The sequence below is a fragment of the Hesperophylax consimilis genome, chromosome 29 (genome assembly GCF_061612785.1).
Source record: "Hesperophylax consimilis isolate HC1 chromosome 29, BYU_Hcon_1.0, whole genome shotgun sequence".
Taxonomy (NCBI): Eukaryota; Metazoa; Arthropoda; class Insecta; order Trichoptera; family Limnephilidae; genus Hesperophylax; species Hesperophylax consimilis.
In genome coordinates this window covers 9,895,288-9,911,948 of record NC_142864.1, presented here as the reverse complement: position 1 = coordinate 9,911,948, position 16,661 = coordinate 9,895,288, and the positions used below count along the sequence as shown (strand labels likewise).

Sequence of the window (16,661 nt, the reverse complement as noted above, 5' to 3'; positions counted from 1 at the left end):
GGGATATCATCATAGCACTTTGGCCCAGATCGCCGTCCCTGGCCAACGCTACATGGATTACAGCGCCCTGGTTCCAGCGTCTCTGACCAGCGCTTCATCCATGCTCCATGACCACCACGAGGACACGCAGCATCCTCACTGGTCTGCTCAACTCCCGCTCAACCGCCTACAAGGTCCACCGCACCTTCGGCCTTCCCGTCAGCACTGGAGTACTGATTGCCAAGACTGCCAGTGCCTGACAGTCAACGAGTCCGGTCACTAGCGCCCGGCGTCGACTCACAGACCCGCGCTTGACCTGCCATCACCGCCTGCATCCGGAGAATACATCTGTCCAACGTCATCTCATCACGGCTACCTGACTCATCAAATAAACACTCTGACCTTCACGACACGTCTTTCATTCCGTGCCTTCTCACCAGATCCCCAAAAATATACAGAGAAAATGAACATGCTTGGAGAAAATGATTACAATTCGAATTGCATTAAAATTTTTGGAAAATTTGCCGAAATTGCATGCCGAACGACAGTTAGTATGGTATTAAAAATTTTGATCAAGAATATTTACAGATAGACGGCCTCCATGGTCAAGGGTTAAGACTCTCGACTAACATGCGAGAGGCCACAGGTTCAAATCCCGACATGCACATTAATTTGTGTTGTTTAACAATTTATTCTTCTAAAATTGTTTTTTTACAATTTTTGACCGGTCGGTGGCCGAGTTGACATCGCGCTTGGGTCCCACTCAGGCGTAGTGTGTTCAATTCCTCGGCTGGCTAAGTCCTCCATCACAACACAAGCAACATTTTCAGCGTACTGTGGTGGTAGTAGGAGATTTTCAAATATTGTCAGGTTATTCTTAACCCGGGAATGTTTGTCTTTCTTTTTAAAAAAAAAAAAAAATTTGCGGAACGTCCCAGAGTGGAAGATATTCTCAGTATCGCCCCGGTGTAGACCACCATTCAGAATTGAAACGTCGCTTGAAATGGCTTTGGCCGTGTTTGGTGAGACAGACCTGAATAGCCAGTACTCCCCCACCTTTATCTTCCCCGTCTCCTTACCATCCCCACTACCTTCAGCTTCACAAGATACCCCAATTGGGGATGCCATAGTCTCACTGGCTCCAGATGACAGTATTCACATTAAATAAAAAGATAACATTATACCTATCTCCCAATTCTCTAAAATACCAATAATAATTTATTTCTTTCTAAACAATGAAACACAACAATACTATGTACATATAAAATTATTTAAGAACACTTTTCGAGGTAATGTTAGGTTCGGCTGTTTCACGGAAATTCAAATGTAACATTGTCACCAAATGAGCAATCGGCGCCATTTTGTTTATTTCAAATGTAAAAAAAAACTGAATTGCCCTGATTGCCAATTTGAGGGCTTCGAACCATAGAGGTCTAACTACAAAAACTGGTGTTTTGAGTTGGTTGGTGTCTTGATTTCGGTAATGCCATAATCATATTTATTAGTGACACGAAGATTTATCTCGTACATACAGTCGTTTAAGAAATACAGTTGGGCATATGAGCAATCCAATCTTTATTTGCGTTTATCTCAAAACTATTTTTTTGTAGGGCCTCGCTGTAATCCTAAACCCCCGAATTGATGAGAATGTTTCATTTGAATTTCTGCAAAAACACCCCAACTTTAAAATAGTTAAAATTCATTAAATCACAAACTACACTAATCCAATATTAGATTTAAAATGTTTCTTTTTGTGATGATTTAGAGACTTGACTGTGACATATGAGCGATTGCACACGTTACATACGTGAGGTTTCATGCCCGTATGTACCAGTTTATGTACCTTCAGGATGGTTATATCCTTGCTGACATAACTGCACATATCACAAGGGAAGGTTCGAACCAGCGAGTGTCGTAACATATGTCTGTTTAAGTTACTGGTTCGTCCGCAAGTGTAGGAGCACTCCGAACACGCGAGTGGTTTCTCGCCCGAGTGCATTATTTTATGAGTTTTAATACTGTTGGTAAAATTGCTGGAATAATCGCACTGATCGCAGCGGAAAGCCTTCAGACCTGTGTGCGTTTTAACATGACTTAATAAACTACTTAGCGTTCTAAAGGCTTCGCCACATTCCTCGCAAACGTGCGGAGTCTCCTCGCTGTGTGATAATTTGTGTGATTTTAAATCGCTGCGTTTTTTGCTAACGTGGCTGCAAAGATCGCACGGATACATCTGTCTTTCTTTTCGCGCGATTATCTTTTTGCTTTCATTTTTGGTCTCTTTTGAATATCTGCGTTTTTTCAAGTCTTTTTTGGGAAAATCGTACAACTTTTTACCTGTAAGATTGGCTATCGATACTCCAGATATGCTACCGACGTTATAGCCACTAGTAGCAAGCGAAGAAGACATTATTGATGAGAAGTCATTGTTGTCCGAGTCTTTGACACTTTCACTTAAATTTTCTGAAGAACTGGAGAAATTTCCTTCACTGCACATTATTTTATTATCGTTATCACTGTCGGGAGATTCTTGTTTTATCACGGTACCACGATTAAATTGTTCATTTCCGTCATCGGCTAAACATTCTTGCTTAATGTTCATAAATTGAAATGTTGAAGGGTGTTTGTTGACTAATTCTAACGGCTGATTTTGGAAATCACCACCCGAAGCAGATCCAACCACAGGTTTGTGAGGTTCATTTTTAATATTAACATTGCCATCATATTCAATCCTCATTTCGTTATTCTGAAAAGAGAAGAAAAAAAAAATCAAACATAACCAAAACATAATAATTTCACCGGTCGGTGGCTGAGTCGGTTAGGTAGGTTCGGTAGGTTCTTAGTTTGGATTCATTATGTAATTTACATTGAAACCTAACTTATGCAAGTGTAACTCCATAAAAAAATGGCAAAAAGATAGTTTTATAAGGAAAATTTTAAACATTGATTGAATAAAAGTGGAATTATAATGCATCTTTTACCACTATCCTGACATAAATATTTGTTTATTTTAATAATTAAGTTGAAACGCATTGTAATTTCCATAATCTGTGCCTATGAAAAGTGCGGCGGTTTTGGAAATATTTGCCAAACGGTCTTAAACCAGACTCATGGGCCAGCTTTACCACACCAACGTAGAACGCATGTGTGAGAATATAAATAGGAAGACAGTAATTATTTAAATAACCCAAACTAAGGACCTATTTTGTGCATGTTTGAACATCTCCCCTGACTTAAATAATTAAGTTGAAATCAAGTGTTATTTTACAAATTTTTGCATATGTGTGTGTGTGAGGCAAAACTTTATCCTAACTTGTAACTAAAATTTAAAATAAATATAAAAAAAAAAACACTTTGTATCAGTTAGATAATAATGACAAGTATTTCAGTTTCCAAAAATGGAAAATAATGCGTTTTAGTAGCTATTTTGTTAAAAAAAACTTTCTTAACGCCATGTTTTGACGTAATAATATTGACGTAGTTTATTTAACTCCTCCGCCTAATTTTTTTAGTATTGCAAAGAAACGGCTATTACCCTTAGAGTCAATTTGTTCGTTTTTCGAAACAACTCATATCGACGGCAGAAAGGCTAATTGACATGACCAACATTTTTTAGATATTCAATTTTCTAATGTCTGCGTTGATCTGTATACCCGATGATTATACATGATAAACATTGGTACCTAATCTTCGTGCTCTGATAGCCAGGCAGCGCTAATGGCACTGGAAAGTAACCGATGCGACTTCGGACTGGTGATGGAATGCAAGACCAAGACTTAAAGAACTTGCTACCATCAATAAAATAACCCTGATCTGGGTATCAGGACATAAAGGAATTGAGGGCAATGAGCGGGCTGATTGACTAGCAAGGAAAGGGGTGAAAGCACCAGTTGCGGGATCCAAGCCGGCCGTAGGAGTAGCAGCTTGCCACACTAAAATACATATTGAAAGTGGGTCAAATCCCGGCACTGGGAGGAATGGGAAAGGGCACCAGGAATGAAACAATCTAAAGTACTCATAAAAGGACCAGACCCTATACGAACCAAGAAACTACTCTATATGGACAGAAACTCACTGAGGGAACTGGTAGGACTACTAAAGGGACACTGCCATCTCAGGAGGCACATGTAGTTGCTGGGAGTAGAAAACACAGTGTTTTTTTTTTCCAAGTAGTTTCATCAGAAAGCGAAAATCTAAAAAATGTTGTTCCGTCGATATGATCTCACAGAAATCGTTGTCTTCCTTACTGTCATGTTTAAAAATATGATCTAAACCAGAGGTTCCCAAACTTTTTTGCCCCGTAGACCCCCTGCCTACCGAATATTGAATTTTTCTAAAATTATTAACGTCCCATGTGATAATCATTTCTCTTTTTCGTAAGAAAAAGTTTCTTCCGTTGCCTGTCCACCAACCGGGTGGAGGTATAGTTCCTCTGTCTTTGCATTGTGCAGACAGGGGGTGTGAGGTACACCAAATGAAAATGAAGCAGGATAAGCAATGGGAATTTCTTTCTGTAGCTAGCCCTACAGATCTGCCCCTTAAGTTCTTTGTCAGTGCTTATTCCGGTCAGTTCTTCTTGTCACATGATATCCGATTCTTCAACGTTCCATTTCCATAGTCAAAATGTCCTCAAACTTAGTTTTGAAGTCTGTGTGAAGTGCATTTAAATGTTGAACGTCATTATTATTACCCTGGACGTTTTTCAAAAACATGTTGGGGAACTAGGAAAATTCGCGGCTTCCAATGTGCAATGTTTTGAATGAATATATAAATACTGACGAGAAAAGGAACGTAGACTCTATTTATATACCTCAATTAACAACTTTACGAAATACAAAAATCAAATAAGTAATTTCTCAGTCTATTACATTTGTGTTAGTTCTATTGTGTCATTTACGGAACTCCTAAATGTTGACTTGAGGTAAATGGGGGTCCGCCCGTATGTACCCCCATTTGAATCTCGTGGACCCCAAATTTTTTTCTCGCTAACATAGACCCCCAGCATGCCGATATCGACCCCTGGGGGTCCATATAGACCACTTTGGGAACCTCTGATCCAAACCAAGGCTGCCCAACCCCAGGCCCGTGAACGAATTATAAGTGGCCCGCGTGAACTATTTTCAAAATACCCACCAATTTGAAAATTACTTTGATCAAAAAATATTTTCGTATCATTGCGTCATCCATCAGGAGGCGTTGTGTGCAAAGGACATAAAGTTAAATGATATAACTGTATTGCACTGTGCGATGGCTTTCAAGGGGCAACATGTTAAAACATTTCTTCATCTTGAGAGAGCAGCTGTTGGAATTTTTAGAAGAAAAAGGGGCGTTACCTTTGGAAAGCGATTTACTCAAGAATAAGTACTGGTTGAGTGATTTTGTATTACTTGTTGACATCACTAATTATCTCAATATTTTAAATCTCATATTACAAGGCAAAGATTGTTCACTTCCGACTATGTTTAGCCAACGAAAATATTGACCCTTTTCCCATAATCAAAGATTTGAAAGAGAAGCTCAATATTGCCACCATAAAGTACGAAGCTAAAATTAGATGCTTATTACAGTAGTTTGAAAGCAGATTCCAGGACTTTGAAAGTACAAAACAAAATTTACAATTTTTTTTAATCCTTTTACAATCAGTTTGAATGAAATAATTAGTTATCCTGCCAATATCCAGTTGGAACTCACTGATCTGCAAAATCATTCTGCACTGAAAAACCTTTTTGCAGAAAAAATATTTTCAAAGTCACAAACTTCTTCAGAAGAATTTGGAGATTTCTGGAAATTGGTGCCAAAGGAAGACTGGCGTTTCAATTTTTAAGTAGTTTTGGATCAACGTATGTTTGTGAAAAGTTTTTTCTAATCTTAATAAATACCGCACATCTCTAACTGGGCAACATAATATGTCTGATTTGTTGCTACTGTCAACATCTGAACTGACTCCTAACATAGGAGAATTATTAAAACAAAAACAATGTCAGAAATCACATTGATTGTACCAATTACTTGGATTTAGATTTTTGTTACATAAAATGTTGTTTCGTTATTTGGCAGTAGATGCTATTATTTATTTTATTATTTCAATAAACGACAATAAAATTTCAATATGTTTATTTGTTTGTTGCATAAAACAAGACATTAAAAAGCTTAGGTAACAAACATAGGAACCGTCAGTAGTCAGTGACCCGCCAGTGACTTTTAAATCGTCAATTTTGCCCAACTGTTAAAAAGGTTGGGCAGCCTTGATCTAAACGGTGTTAGAAAGAGAAAACATCAAGCTTTGTATTCAAATCTAGAAGTCAATCACAGCAGAATTAAGCTGTACATCCCTATGAAACCAAAGGTTCCGACCGCAATTTGAGAAAAATCATGAAACTTAGTAAAACGACTAAAAAACGTGAGATGACAGTAATGTTTTACATACATTTGTCTAATAAAATATGTATTCTTTTTCGCTGTCTGTAATTTTAAGTCAGTGTTTAGAGGAAAAAATAAGAAATAAGGTGAGCCATTATCAAAACTTTTTATGTTTGATTTCAAAATTTTAACATTTCAAAAATGATGCGTTTGTTTCTAATGATAAAATTTGAATGCGTATTTCATCACCTTTTAAAAACAGTTATTAGTTTTCAGATGAATGCAGAAATATCCTATTTATTTGGATTTTATTGAGAAAATTCTGACTTTCTGACAGCATCTTAAAAAACATAACGGTCAATATTCTAGAGTCCCGATGGATTATGCTAGTTTTTATTATTATTTACTTCTTAATTAAACCCAAACTAAGAACTTATTTTAGGATCATAGGTTCATATTTTGGCTTAAATAAGAGAAGGAAAAAGCTAACCTTAAAACTTTTGTATCAATAACAATAGCCGCGAAGTGAACGATCGATTTTGCATCAATAACAATCGCGCGAAGTGAACGATCGATTTTGATTTTAACCTTTCCCTTACTGTGCTAAAAAAATCTACGAGTTCCGGTGCTGTGTAGTCAATACACATCTCAAAATAAGCGATTTAATATCGGAAAAATATTAATATTCATAGCTAATCAATTATGTTTTTTATATTTTATATCAAAAGTGATAATAATTGTAATTTAATTGTTGAAAACATGAAAAAACCATCAACAGATGCTAAAGAAACGTGCGAGGGGTCCACATCTAACAACGGTTCGCGGCCGAGTGGCTAGCGACTAGCACAAACACAGCTGTGTGGTCGTAGGTATTGATGGACTAAATCAAAATACAACTGCAGACATGTGGATGTCTCATGTTCCCGCATAGCGAATTAAAGCGGGACATCAATAACGTGTCATTTCCTCGCACACTCTTCGCGTATTGGTATCACACGGTTGATTGTATTGGTGTATTTGTTCCCGATTTTTAACAAAAATCTCTGATTTTTAAATGTATGAAAACTATGTAAAATGTTATTTTTTAATTCAGTGCATAAATGTATAACGGAGGAATACCTAAAATCTGAAACCAGAATTTATTATATTTATAGAGTTATTAAAGTTATTAGAAGCAATGTGTAGTAAATACACACCACAGATAAGGAAAGGTTAACGAAGTAACTATTAAAATGTATTATATTATTATTATTCCGGAAACTGAAATACTTACTTCTCATTATTATCTAACAACTGCAGTGTTTTTTTTTATAAAACGGTGCAATTTAAGCGTGTCGCTGTTTTTTGTATATTTATTGTAACTAGTATTTGAACTAGAGTGTAAAATCTACATAAGTAATGTTTACACAGTAGATAAAAAAGGGATCGGAGATACCAAAAACGTGATGGGAATAAAAACAGTTTGAACGCGTTGAAGTTTTCATTTCATTCAGCTCGTCAAGGAATATATTCGGTTTATGGGTGAAATTCCTAAAAATTAAAACTAGTTATTTTTATACTAACTTTGGGCCGGGGAATCCGAATCTGGAAGAATTAGGTGGCGGCAAGCAATATTAACTGAATTACACGACTTTAAAATTTCGACGCACAAACAATTTAACTGGCCATTTTGAACGCTTTCTGACAATAAAACTAGTTATCTTTATACATCTTTATACTAACTTTGGGCCGGGGAATCCGAATCCGAAAGAATTAGGTTGGGGCAAGCAATATAAACTGAAATACATGACTTAAAAATTTTAGATGCAAACAATATACAACGCCATGTCGATGCGTTTTTTTGACAATAAATCCATAGAAAAATAACCAAAGATATATAAAATTAAGTGTTGCTAGTAAGCAATAATATCAATAACGTAAAATAACATGTTTATAATTTCAGTAATATTTCTTATTCAAACAGTTAGATTTAGGTTTATTATCACGAAAGGTGAGTTTTTATGTCGGGGGAGACGAAAAAATATGCATTTTATATTTTAATTTTGCTAACATTATTTCAATTACGTAAGTATTTCAGTTTTCAAGTAGTTTAGCGGCTACGCTAGGTTTGTGTAACATGGTTTGTGATAGAAAAGAAAGTGCCCCCTTCGTAGCGCCTACTCGCGTCAAGGCAAGAAAACATCCCAGTTTTCAAGTAGTTTAGCGGCTACGCTAGGTTTGTGTAACATGGTTTGTGATAGAAAAGAAAGTGCCCCCTTCGTAGCGCCTACTCGCGTCAAGGCAAGAAAACATCCCAGTTTTCAAGTAGTTTAGCGGCTACGCTAGGTTTGTGTAACATGGTTTGTGATAGAAAAGAAAGTGCCCCCTTCGTAGCGCCTACTCGCGTCAAGGCAAGAAAACATTCCAGTTTTCAAGTAGTTTAGCGGCTACGCTAGGTTTGTGTAACATGGTTTGTGATAGAAAAGAAAGTGCCCCCTTCGTAGCGCCTACTCGCGTCAAGGCAGGAAAACATCCCAGTTTTCAAGTAGTTTAGCGGCTACGCTAGGTTTGTGTAACATGGTTTGTGATACAAAAGTGAATAAAATGTATCTGAATACTTTACGTAAATGAAATAATGTTAGCAAAATTAAAATATAAAATGCATATTTTTTCGTCTCCCCCGACATAAAAACTTACCTTTCGTGATAATAAGCCTAAATCTAACTGTTTGAATATGAAATATTACTGAAATTATAAACATGTTATTTTACGTTATTGATATTATTGCTTACTAGCAACACTTAATTTTATATATCTTTGGTTATTTTTCTATGGATTTATTGTCAAAAAAACGCATCGACCATTGCGTTATATATTGTTTGCATCTAAAATTTTTAAGTCATGTATTTCAGTTTATATTGCTTGCCCCAACCTAATTCTTTCGGATTCGGATTCCCCGGCCCAAAGTTAGTATAAAGATGTATAAAGATAACTAGTTTTATTGTCAGAAAGCGTTCAAAATGGCCAGTTAAATTGTTTGTGCGTCGAAATTTTAAAGTCGTGTAATTCAGTTAATATTGCTTGCCGCCACCTAATTCTTCCAGATTCGGATTCCCCGGCCCAAAGTTAGTATAAAAATAACTAGTTTTAATTTTTAGGAATTTCACCCATAAACCGAAGCTTACCCGCTCGTCAATTTCTAGTTTATTTTCCATACCTTATAATGGTCAGTTGAAGTAGATAGGCATGTTATTTCTACACTAATTAATATTATTTGTATGTTTTAGTCCCCGAAATTTGGCACTGATCTGAATTTAAAAAGAAACGATTTTTGAAAGGCGACCTACCCCAAGCATATGTCCTTTCTTGAGTGAGAAATCCATGACATTCGAATAATCTACAAACTCCTCATCCAACTTAGAAGTGTCCTTGGGTTCCTTTTTAACACGTAACATCGTATTTCCTCGCTGCGGAGAGCCGAAAGCCGAACTACAATAAAAGAAAACAACGTTTTACGAAAGTGACAGGTCGTGTTGGAAGGCAATAAACCACTAAACCAGCACCGAAAATTCGCACTGAAACAGTTCGCATATTTAGAATTGAGTTATAATAACTGATTGTGGACATTATTACATACGCCTGTCCTTCTGCCGATTAATTCCAGTTTTTAAAAGGTGGTCAAACCAGTAAAGCAAGAAAGACGCATTTTTTTCGCTGATTGACTTTGCTCGCCAACATTTCTTCTTCTTTTAATTTTCGATCTGACAGCTGCGGTGAGAAATAGGGATGGATATCTTCAATCGATTTTACGAACAATCGAATTCTTTATGGTTAGTACCTACTTGATTTGGTACTTTCATTTGCGTATGATTGTGGGCTCAATATTTAAACCCCCTACAGACGACTTAATTTAGTTGGTTCAACCGTTTGGTGTCAACCGTTCAGTATTGCATGCAGACGACGATGGTTGTTACAATTTTGACAATTGCTAGTTGCCACTCTGGGGAACACACATGAAGCAGCATGAATACTACATAATCAAAATTTTGCGATCGCTCTAGAACCTAACATCGTTAACTATTTGTTACTTTGGTAGGACAACGTATTAACTTCACTTTACCTTGGTCTGAGATATGTGGTGTCAAAATTTTCAAAGACGATTTCTGATTATCTAATTACAAATTTCTGATTTTGAGGTTAAAACTTTTGTAAAAAATTTTAGTTGATCCAATTTTAACGGAAGATATTTGAATAAGACGTATACTTACCATTTTAGAACATACCTAAACACGCAGATAGAACCATATGTAACCAGTCAGCGAAAAATAATTCATTGCATAACTACATTTTTCGAATGCCATTCCAAGATAGGGCCAAGTACTATTTAAATATTTTGCATTAAATCTTGGGTTAAGTATTCGATAAACTAAAATACTTAACATAATGTTAACCCTTAAAATCAAAAATTGTTAAAAGGATTGCGATAATTCGTCTTTGCAAACTTTGACTCTTCAGAACATAGTAAGACGAAGTTAGAACCCTATCTAACCAAAGTGACAAACTACAATGCGCCTCTTAACAACGATCAACTGTCAGAAACAAACAAAATGCATTAATTATATGAAACAATAGAAATTTGTCATGCAAGTGTTTATTCAACACACTTCGTCAACACATACTGTTCTGAAAATTATTTTAATTATAGAAATGAGCATAAGAAATGATTTTGCATTTTAAATGTCATTGTTGAAAAAATGTCAGTTTACACTTTAACCAACTAAGGCGATTAGTTACTGCAAATGTATTTGTAGCGACGTGTTCAAACCAAACGCGTCCTGCGGCTGAATGTGGTAATTAGTACAGCGTTTGGACGCGCAATCATCCGGCTTTTGCGATCAGTTGATGTCGGCACGATTTTAATGCAGAACGCAAATAATTTCCAGTGATTTGTCATCTACGATGTCATACAAAAAAAAGGAATGCTAAAATGCATAATTTTAATATATCATACGATACATCATATCCTTATTACAAAAATAGTCGAATTCGCCTTCTAACTCTCTTTTTATAAATTAATACTATGAACAGAAATCCTTGGTTCTGAAACAATATAATTTATCAGAGCATATTTTTCTTTTCTTCATCTTCAATAACTGCGGTAGAAGTAGTAGAAGAATTTCGTTTTCAATTTCACTACCATCCATTACTACAAAATTCAATAACAGTCATACGCTTTGCCTGACGCAAACATTGAATGCAATGGTCGCGAAGTTGTTGTGACTGAATTTCGCACGCAAGTTGATCGCCACGGCGGCCTCCACCCTAGACGCAAATTTGACGCCGCGATTTTAATGTACCTTTAAAGTATATAGCACCGTAATACGTAAAATCTGAGATCATCATAAGTCGCCCAATCAAGGAATTAATACATTTATTACGTATTCAGCTGTGATGTTGTAGTCTTCAATTTGTAGACTTGTATTCAAATCTTCATTTCACTTGTCTGAGGACCCAGTTTGTCCACAACGCATTATTCCATTATGTTTCTATAGTATAGGATTAAAGCTTTACTAGGTCCGCAGCTCGCGAGTTAGACCAGTCACCGCAAGGCAAGACCCAAAAACACTAGTCATAAGTTACTTATTCGTTCATCGATGCAAGGCCGCGAATCCGTTGAGCAGACCCTTCGTTCCCCCGCGCGCCGTGCTATCAATTTTATTATATAGTCAGCCGAATACTTTCGACTTCAAACCTCAACTCTAGCGAGAAAAGGCGCGATACGATGATTATATTAATATTGTTCTCTACGTACCTACCTACTTTTAGACGTAAGTACATATAATATATACATCAACAGATAAAATATAAGATCAGTCGTCTGTCATACTCTTAAAATATTCACATTAAAATGTATGTTTATTATTAGACCACAAGAAGTTTAACTATTTTATGTTTAATAAACAAAAGTTTTACTTAACTTTATGGGTGAAACAAAAAACGGTTTAATTTAAAGATTTATTCGCAGACCTATTACAACCCAAAATAATCTTAATGTAGCTCTCTTGGCCTAATATAAATACATTTTTCCATATCGATTTGCGTGTTGTAATATCCACTTTCATCAATTTTTTTTTAGTTTTTTTCTTGTTATAACATCATGTAATAATAAATTACATACCCCTATCACGCCTAGCTTAGAATACAGTCCTACAGAAAGACAATTAAAATTTCGGAGTACTTTTATGAATGTCTCTTTAATAAAAAAATTTATGAATGAAAAATGAATATAAATAATAACACTTAATTTCTTATTGAGATTATTAAGATTGGGGAATCTATCAAACGGACCGCCCGTTTTTGCACAGAGTCAAGGGTTTTTTTCAGGTATTTAGGGGCTCCGGACCAGAGATGGCTGCCAAATTCGACAGTAGGGCGCACTTGCGATTTGTACAGGGTCAGCAGTTGTGTACTATTAAAGTATCTGCGGGCCCTGTACAGTACGCCCAGCTTCTGAGAGGCCAAATTTACTCTGGCTTCGATGGAGCCCCCGTACCTGAGCTGGTCACTTATAGTTACACCTAGCAAATCAATGGAAGGCCTATTCGGAAGATTGCTTCCGTTGAAGGAGACTAGATTATCATTTGGATCCCTTTTAGACGTAATCAGACAGGATTGGGTCTTTGATACATAATTTTATATTAATTACCTTATTTTATAATAAAGACTGGGCCGAATATGCGAAAAGTGCGATAATATTGCTGTGGTAAATATTATCTTTAAGCGCACGCTATTTGCACTAACACAATTTTCAATTCCAAAAATTCCCTCTTTGCAATTCAAAAAAGGAACGAATAAAACGAATTAATTCACAAGGCCTCCAAGGAATCAGACTGAATCAATTCACCACTGTGAATTAATTTGCCCTATGGCTACTATTAGGCACTTAACGGAATGCACTACAAAAAAACAGATGAATATTGTTTCCGGTTTTTGAATTTTGAAATTTGCTCCAAATAATATCAAGATATTTTTTCGTCACAACATATAAACCCCTGTGATATTTGGTGCCTAGACATTCTTGCAGAGTCTTTTATTGAGACATGTGCCATTTTCTTCTCATGGTGACATGCCTGCTCTCAATGAATATTACCAAATTGGCGGCTTGAAAAGCATCAAGAGACTACCAGTGCAGGATGATGGCGCTGTTCAATGTAAAATCATTTCAAAAGTTTGTCATACAAGATGACTGCTAGGCAATTTACCCTCACTCTTGATTTGGGTTCAATGCCTTTCATACAAAATCGCACCAATGTCCAGCGCTTTTCAATTCCATAATTGCTAATTTTGCTTGTGTTTACGTCCGTTAAGTTGCTCAAAGCTAGAAACCCTGAAACGATAAGCTGAGTTACACCATTACAAAAAATATTAAAATAAAATACTGATGTACCGGCCGAATTAATAAAATTTGCAATTCATTTAATTAGTTTAATAATTTTATGTCAAGGGAGATGGCAAAATATGCATTAAAGTTCCATGTTTTCTCAATCAAAGTTATGTTAGAGGGTTGGGAAAATATTAAAATAACTCAAGCTAAAAACCTAAAACCTATTTTTTGCATATTTACTTAAACCCCTGACAAATAGTTATTTCCATTAGACATTTTAGTTGAAACCAATGTATTAAAAAAAGTCTTTATCTTTTTTTACTGATGGAGCAACAAATAGTAGCAGCTCTTCACGTTTACTTTTTATCTATTCGAAGATGATTAAAGTGTGATTCAGGATATTTGCCCGCTAATTTAACACAGTTCTCATTAAAAACCATGAAGGCAGCCTCCACCGTCGATGTTTTCTTTGCTTCTTTTTAGAAAAATACTTCATTAAATGGTCACAAATCAGATGAATTCCAAGGCGTATGAATTCATTCGACGACATCATAGTGAGAAAGGAAGGATAAATGTTCATTTCCATGTCATTCTGTATGTGCGGTGTAAATGCAAAATGAAATAAAAATGAGCGTTCACCCGAGTGAACCGTCTGATACCGCCTTAATTTTCTTCGCGAGGCGTAACTTTTGGGAATACCGTCTTCGAAATCTCTGGATACTTTTGTGATAACCATAGATGATGTTTATGATTGTAAAAAAGCAAAAATTTAACAGAAAACGGAACGGTTTTTATGAGTTTGCACAGAGTGGTTTAATGGGTTTAATTATGTTTTGTGTTTCACTTAAATTAGTGCAAAAGTTTTGTGTTAGTGCCATTTGTCATCATTCAACTTAAAAACCCTTGAAATACCGCAACCTTTCCTACAAAATGATTCAGTTGTGTTAATTGTTTATTTATGGTTGTGTAACAATTTTTTTTATCGAAAGTGTTTTTTCAAAGTGTTATTCGCAATACTTGTATAGGTTATGATTATGAGGACTTCAATTTTGAGAAAATCGAGAGCCTTAAACTGTTAAATGAATGTCTGGTTGCAGAATATTTCACACGTTTTATTAATTTTCAATTTTTAATAATAATCTAAAGAAATGTGTACCAATCACTGGTTCTAAATATCTGTTCTCGTCTGTTGTAAATTGGACTCTGAAAGGTAAATATTGTTTTATTGTAAATAAGCACAAACATTTCAGAAATCGATATAAAAATTTATTTATATGCGACGCAGGGCTGTATTTTCGATATTTCTGCGATTTATTGCTTTCATCTCCGATGGAGTCTTGGAAATTGTGACAATTATACCAGAATATGGTGGCTACGTGAGAATTGTTGTCCTATTGGAATCTGATAAAATTACTAATACGCGATAAGCATGTATGCAATCTCTAGTTTTATAAAATTGCACAGTTGTTCTCGTCTGGAATTTATTTTATCGACGCAACGATTTTGACCCCTCAACGTCATTTTCATCGTTAGCTAGCCTTGAAATAATGTAAAAATAAGTAAGTAATTATTTCCCCTAACTATACCTTATATTGTAGGTAATAGGCATTAAAATCGCTTGACAAACGGAGTCTAGAAACGTTCGATTTCAAGCACAAAACTGGTTTTTATTTATTTTGTAAATAATTTCATAAGAAAGCAAAAAAGTTAATCAAGTGAAACTGTCACAGATAATCTTAGCTATAAAACTGTATTTTTTAAAGGTCGTTTCCTTTCCACGTTCATACATTTCTATTGAAAAAAATTTTTTTAGTAGTTTACATTAATCTTTTTGGTAAATATTTGGAATCGTTGGACACAGCTTATACAAAATATTTTTTAAATGAAACCTTTTGATTTACCTTAATTACTATAAAAGGAATCTGACTGCATTTGGGAAATTTAAAATTTCAGCATTTTAATTACGTAAAATGAAAATTCACTTTCGTTGTATGGGATGACAGTTGGAATGATTTCTGTTGATGACATTTTCCTTTGTTGGTATTCCTGATATGAGTGGCTAGAATTTTAACCATTTACTCTATGCAAATACTAGGTAGGTACTATTTTGGCCAAACTCGAAAATATTCAGATATTTTGTTATGTTTTATAAAAAGAAAAATTTAAAAAGGGAAGGTTATTATAGGTTAGTTTAGGATAGGTTAGATTAGGTTGGGTTATTATTGGTTAGGTTAGATTATTATAGGTTAGGTTGGATTATTATAGGTTAGGTTGGGTTATTATAGGTTAGGTTATGTTGGATTATTATACTTTAGGTTGGGTTATTCTAGGTTAGATTAAATAAAATAATAATTATAATAATACCTAAATATAAATAATTTAAGCTTTTTAAGTAACGTAAAAATATGTAATTTTTTGAGTTTGGCCTAAATAGTACCTACCTAGTATTTGCATACAGTAAAAGTCAGATTCCTTTTATAGTAATTAAGGTAAATCAGAAGGTTTTATTTAAAAATATTTCGTATAATCCATGTTAATTATAAATAACAATTACAACGAGAAACAATTATTTACATGAACAAAATAGGTTTTTAGGTTCCCAGTTTGGGTTAATTAAGTTATTTATGCGTATTTAGATTGAAGCGAAACATTCGCAAAGGTTACTCAATACATCAAAGTGGCGACAAAAGGATCGTTTTATAAGGTGATTTTTGAACTTTGAATAAAAATGGAATTATAATGCATTTTTTATCATCTATCCCGACGTAAATTATTATTTCTTTTTGTTACATTAGCTCCTCAGCCACATTATAGATAAGATGTGAGTTGAGAAGTACCTAAACTATCCTAACTCATTTATACTCAAATATACATAATTACTACGAAAAAAGTTCAAATACACGATGTACTGGAAGCAACAACAAAAACTTACTACAAATACCGATAACACATACTACGT

At 35.1% G+C, this 16,661-nt stretch overlaps 1 protein-coding gene across 1 annotated transcript; it reads right to left on the bottom strand.

The window, feature by feature from the left end:
- Positions 1-1,471: 1,471 nt before the first annotated feature.
- LOC149409861 (uncharacterized) lies at positions 1,472-10,062 on the bottom strand. Its single transcript, XM_089649208.1, has 3 exons — positions 9,956-10,062; positions 9,666-9,807; positions 1,472-2,725 (listed from the first exon to the last, which is right to left on the bottom strand). Exons 2-3 carry the CDS (start codon positions 9,771-9,773, stop codon positions 1,694-1,696), a joined length of 1,140 nt encoding a protein of 379 aa, XP_089505334.1. The 5' UTR covers positions 9,774-9,807; positions 9,956-10,062; the 3' UTR covers positions 1,472-1,693.
- Between the last annotated feature and the right edge of the window lie 6,599 nt (positions 10,063-16,661).

Bases quoted from the DNA above. Each gene is read 5' to 3' on its own strand.
- LOC149409861 (XM_089649208.1), bottom strand. From the start codon at position 9,773: ATGTTACGTGTTAAAAAGGAACCCAAGGACACTTCTAAGTTGGATGAG. The intron at 2,726-9,665 runs GTAGGTCGCCTT...TTCTCTTTTCAG, and splicing joins AGAAAGGACATATGCTTGGG to AATAACGAAATGAGGATTGA.